General features: G+C 59.5%; 1 protein-coding gene across 2 annotated transcripts; it reads right to left on the bottom strand.

Annotated features, from left to right (window-relative positions):
• Positions 1-2,389: 2,389 nt before the first annotated feature.
• PSMG3 (proteasome assembly chaperone 3) lies at positions 2,390-4,424 on the bottom strand. 2 transcript variants are annotated; one of them, XM_087816127.1, is made up of 3 exons: positions 4,409-4,424; positions 3,697-3,934; positions 2,390-2,896 (listed from the first exon to the last, which is right to left on the bottom strand). In XM_087816127.1, exons 2-3 carry the CDS (start codon positions 3,910-3,912, stop codon positions 2,744-2,746), a joined length of 369 nt encoding a protein of 122 aa, XP_087672253.1. In that variant the 5' UTR covers positions 3,913-3,934; positions 4,409-4,424; the 3' UTR covers positions 2,390-2,743. The 2 variants fall into 2 exon arrangements, with proteins under 2 accessions (XP_087672253.1, XP_016068449.2); XM_016212963.2 differs by lacking the exon at positions 4,409-4,424 and having other exon boundaries at positions 3,697-4,145.
• Between the last annotated feature and the right edge of the window lie 214 nt (positions 4,425-4,638).

Genomic DNA, 4,638 nt, shown 5'->3' with positions numbered 1-4,638 from the left:
CCATGGGTGACTGGGAACCCCACGCAGGTCAGCCCTGGTCACAGCAGGGGCTCAGGAGGTGCTGGTGTCCTTGTCACCTGCTCAATGGTGGTCGCAGGCTGCTGCAGCCCAGGAACTTGGGCTTGGCGGGCTCATTCAGCCTGGTGTCCCGCCAGCCTGGTTGTTGTGGGTGGGCTTCTGTTTTCAGGCCAAGGGGCTGACTAGCCCAGTCACCCTGTCAGCCCAGGGGGACCTCAGCTGGAATCTCTGGGACTTCATTCCCTCTTCCTGTCCTTTCTGTCCTGCCCATGTCCCTCCCCAGGCCTTAGCCTTGGTTTCCAGGGAGAACCTGTGTGTGCTCTGGGCCTGTTTGTACCCGTCCGTTGCCCCAGACTGAGCAGCCAGCCCCGGGTGTGTATCCAGGGGAGCAGGGGCGCTGACCTGGGCCTGGACCAGCCAAGCAGGCCTTAGACCCTTGGTTACCAGGTGACATCTGCTCTGTCAGGGGCATGGCCTCTGGGGGTGAAGGGGCTGACTCTCAGAATGTCAAGGTGTGGGTGCTTTTCTCCAGGATCCCCCACCCCACTGGGGTGCCTGGGGCCCCAGCCTGGATACCACACCCCTTCCATGTGCACACATATACATGCACACACACATATACACATGCACCCACACAGCTCACCTCCCTGGTGGCTCCCTCAGCTGGCCGGCTGGGCCCCTTGGGCAGGTCTCCAGGCCTGAGAAGGGTGGGTGGGGGTGTTGGGCCTGCAGTGGGGCCTCCTGCCCTCCGTTGTCCTCACAGCAGCCTGGGTCAGTCCCAGATACTACTGCTCCTGGGGATGCTCTGGCCTGTCCTCAAACCCAGAAAACTCCCCACAGGTGGCCTGCCCACCCTGCCAGGCCAGCCCTACCTGCCCAGGTGCACCTAGGCCACACCCCCTGCCATGCCCTGCCCAGTCTGGGACCAGTTGTCTCTCCAATCCACAGTCCAGTGGGGGGTACAAGTTGGCTCTAGAGACTCCGATATCTAGGTGTGGGTTTTGTCTGGACCACTGACCAGGTATGGCTTTGGGTGGCTGTCCACTCTAGAAGGTGAAGTGGGGAAATATAGTGCCTACCACGCCCGGTGCATGGCTGTCCATCCCGTTGTTCACACTTCTGTTTCCCTTCCTCCCTGACTGTCCTGCATGGGGAGCTTCAGGGTGTCTTGGGACACACCCCTCCCGCTGGTTAAAGGAATGACGACATGTGGGCAGGATGAGCTCCAGTTACCAGGGAGGAGGCTGAGGCTGCGGGCTGCAAGCCCAGCCAGCAGGTAGGTGCTGTGGCTGCACAGCCCTGAGCCTCAGTCTCCCCATCTGTTAAGTGGGCACAAGGATTGTTAGGGTCCTGGATGGTGTAGGGGTTGAAGGAGGTTAACAAACGAAACACTGAGTACAGGACGTGGGTGTCTGGTGCACCATCCATGAGCCTGCAGCACCTGCTCGAGGGCTCGTGTTTCTGGGTTTTTCTCCGAGACCCGTTTTTCTTGATTTCACCCCTTTTCCCTCTCCCTCCTCTCCTTCCAGCTGCCACATTCCTCCCGGTGCCTCTCCACTCGATGCTCTATCCTGCCCTACACTGGGCTGTCCGTCCCTCTCCAGTGCCAGGCCTGGTGTGGGCAGCCTGGTGTACAGTGAGCTGTCAGCCCTGAAGGCCTCCCTTCCTGTCCTCACTGAGGATGGGCTCACAGCTCTGCCCAGCCCACCCTGGGGGCTCCTGAGGGGCTTACACAAGAGATACTGAGGCTGTGTAAGACTGCTGTCCACTGTCCTCAAACACGTGCGGCACCAGCCACTTCTGCCTCTGCCCTGGGCTTTCTGGGGACCTGCTCATCCTCATCAAAATGTCCCATTTGCCCACTTTCTCAGGGCTCAGCGCCTTCAATCTCCTCACAATCTTACTAGAACCTGAGTACCCACTTCCCACCCAAGCCCCGTGTCCCCACCCAAGATGGGGTGTCCTGTTTCCCGCTGTGATCCTCGCTGCCTCAGTGGGCCCCTTCCCATCACCTTCTGGCCTTTGCTGGAAACATTCTTCTCCCAAATGCATGGTTCCCTCTCCTGGGCAGTCCCCACCTGGTTTCCCACCGGCGCCTCCCCTGGCTGGTCCTGTGCCTGTGCCCCAGCTCAGCACAGTAACTACAAAGCAAGACAGTAAGACATGCTTGTGGAACGGAAGTTAACGCCCAGCCAGCTCCCCAGTGAGCCACAGGAGACACAAGATGACAGTGCATGAAACCAGCTCCTGGGGTCTGTCCACTGTGAGAACCACAGCCCCTGTATCTGCCTCACAAGGTCCCCTCCCACCTGAGGCACACTAAACCAAACCTATGCTGTGGACTGAAAGTTATCCATGCTGTTAAGTAGTCTGAGTTATGCACTTACTTTTAATACAAAAACAGCTTCTTCCAGTAGCTGGTACTACATATTGAGGGCCAATGACTCATTCGTTCAATTCTCAAATATATACAACCACTTGGACCCTGGTGAGAACCATTCACAACTCTCCCAACACACACTCCGAGTCCTCCCTCCATCCATGGATGGTGCCAGAGGCCAAACAAAAGTCGGCCTGAGACATGCACATCTCCTCTGGCTTCCAGGGCTAGAGCCACAGAAAAGCTCCTCCCACTGATGGACCAGAGGAGGGTCTTCACATCAAGAGGGTGTCTGCATTTCCACCTGACTCTGCTGAGCTGCAGGTGCGGCTGCTGACTCGAGGGTCACCACACCTGGCATGTCTGGATCACATCCTTCAAGGCCTTCAGCCCCTCCATGCTTCTGTCCTTCATGGCCAAGGCAAGGAGCACGGCTCTGTTTCCGGCTTCTTGAGATACAAACGTCACAAGGTTCTTCGCGAAGACATGGATGAGAGGCTGGTAAAGGGAAGGGGAGACAACCACTTTAAATCTGTTTTTTAAGAATATATTTTTTTATTGATTTCAGAGAGGGAGGGAGAGAGAGAGAGATAGAAATATCGATGACATTGATCGGCTGCCTCCTGCATGTCCCCTACTGGGGATAGAGCCCCAAACCTGGGAATTGAACCGGTGACCTCTTGGTGCACGGGACAACACTCAATCATGGAGCCACATCAGCCAGCTAAATCTGCTGGGTTTTTTTTAACGCCTTCATTAAGTATCCCCCAGGAACCCAGACTGGCTTCCCACACCACCATTAAATCCCCACTCAAGAAGTTCGATGTGACACTGACTCAGAGTTCAGTGAGACTCAGAACACTCCAGGCATAAACACACAGCTAAGGAGGCTCCATTAAATTTATCTTCTTAGTGCTTCCTGACTCCTGTTTGTCCCGGCTATCTCTCTAATCTGGGAGGACTCCCGAAAGACAAGTCTGCAGATAGGACTCCCATCAATTCTCAACGAGGATCTTTCCAGAACAGAGCACGGACAGCTGCTGTAATGTATCATGACAGGGTCAAAATGGTGGTGGTGGTGGGGGGACCACATTGCAAACTCAACACCTCCCCTTGTCTGCTGGATAAAATGCTGATGGGTTGGGAAAAGCACCCACCTGGGCAGGCAGATGCCTCACACCCACAAAGGCCCAGGAAAACGCCATTGGGGGGGGGGCTGGTACATTTCTGTATTGACAAGTTACAGCCACATAAGCGGCTTTTCCTCCACCACAGAGATTCCTTCCCAACCACATTACCTCGTCTTGCCCGAGGAGAACTTTAGTAGTGAGCATGGGCTTGCTGATGTCACTGGCCACGTTGCTGGGTTCCAGGGAGACCAGGGTACCCATCTTCCCGAACTGGGTCACCACCACCAGGATGTGGCTGCTGAAGGCCGTGCAGACCACCTGGGTGGGGACCCCGCACACCACTTCCGTCTTCTGTTTGGACGTCACCAAGGCCTTGCCTTCCATGCCCGGGTCCCTTCGACGGCACCTTCCGTTCATATAAGACGGGAAGGAACGCAGGGAGGGAGCAAGGGAGCAAGTCAATCGGTGCCAGAGACGCCCTGGGGCCCCGAACAGGGGTCACTCGGCATTAACACGGGCCCACGCGGAGCCCTGCCCACGAGGGCTCCGCCGGGGCCTTCCCGGTGCCGCCGCGCCGGCCAAACAGGGTGACGTCACACGGCGCGCCCGCTTCCACAGCGCGGGGAGCGGCCCCTCCCCTCCCCCGCGCTCGCCCGGCCGCTCGGCGCCCCGGGGTGGCCCGCCCATCCCACGGCCTCCCGCGCTGCCGCGGCCCGAGTAGGAGCGCGCCCGCCGCCCCGCCACGAGGTTGTATCTCCTGTGTTTGGGGGCACGGCCGGCCCCACGGAGAAGCAGCACGACCGCCACGCGGGGCGGAGGCCCCGGAGGTGCCCCCCGCCGCCCACGCGCCCGCGAGTCCCCGAGGCCCGCGCTCACTCACCTGGCTCTCGGCGTCCGGAAGTGACGCACGCGCGCGACGCCGGCCCGCCTCCGTACCGGAAGTGCCTCCTGCCGGAAGTGCCGCCTGCGGGCTTCCGGCCCCGTGGGCGGGCCTTCCGGCCGGGGAGCAGCGCGGGGGGCCGCGGGCTTCGTGCTCCGCGGAAGGGCCCACTGGGTGCCTACGAGCGCGGCCCGGGAGTCGGGGGGAAAGGGCCCCGCGCCCCGCGGCTT

This window comes from Miniopterus natalensis, chromosome 4 (genome assembly GCF_054644295.1).
Source record: "Miniopterus natalensis isolate mMinNat1 chromosome 4, mMinNat1.hap1, whole genome shotgun sequence".
NCBI lineage: Eukaryota > Metazoa > Chordata > Mammalia > Chiroptera > Miniopteridae > Miniopterus > Miniopterus natalensis.
This window is presented reverse-complemented; position numbering and strand designations above follow the sequence as displayed.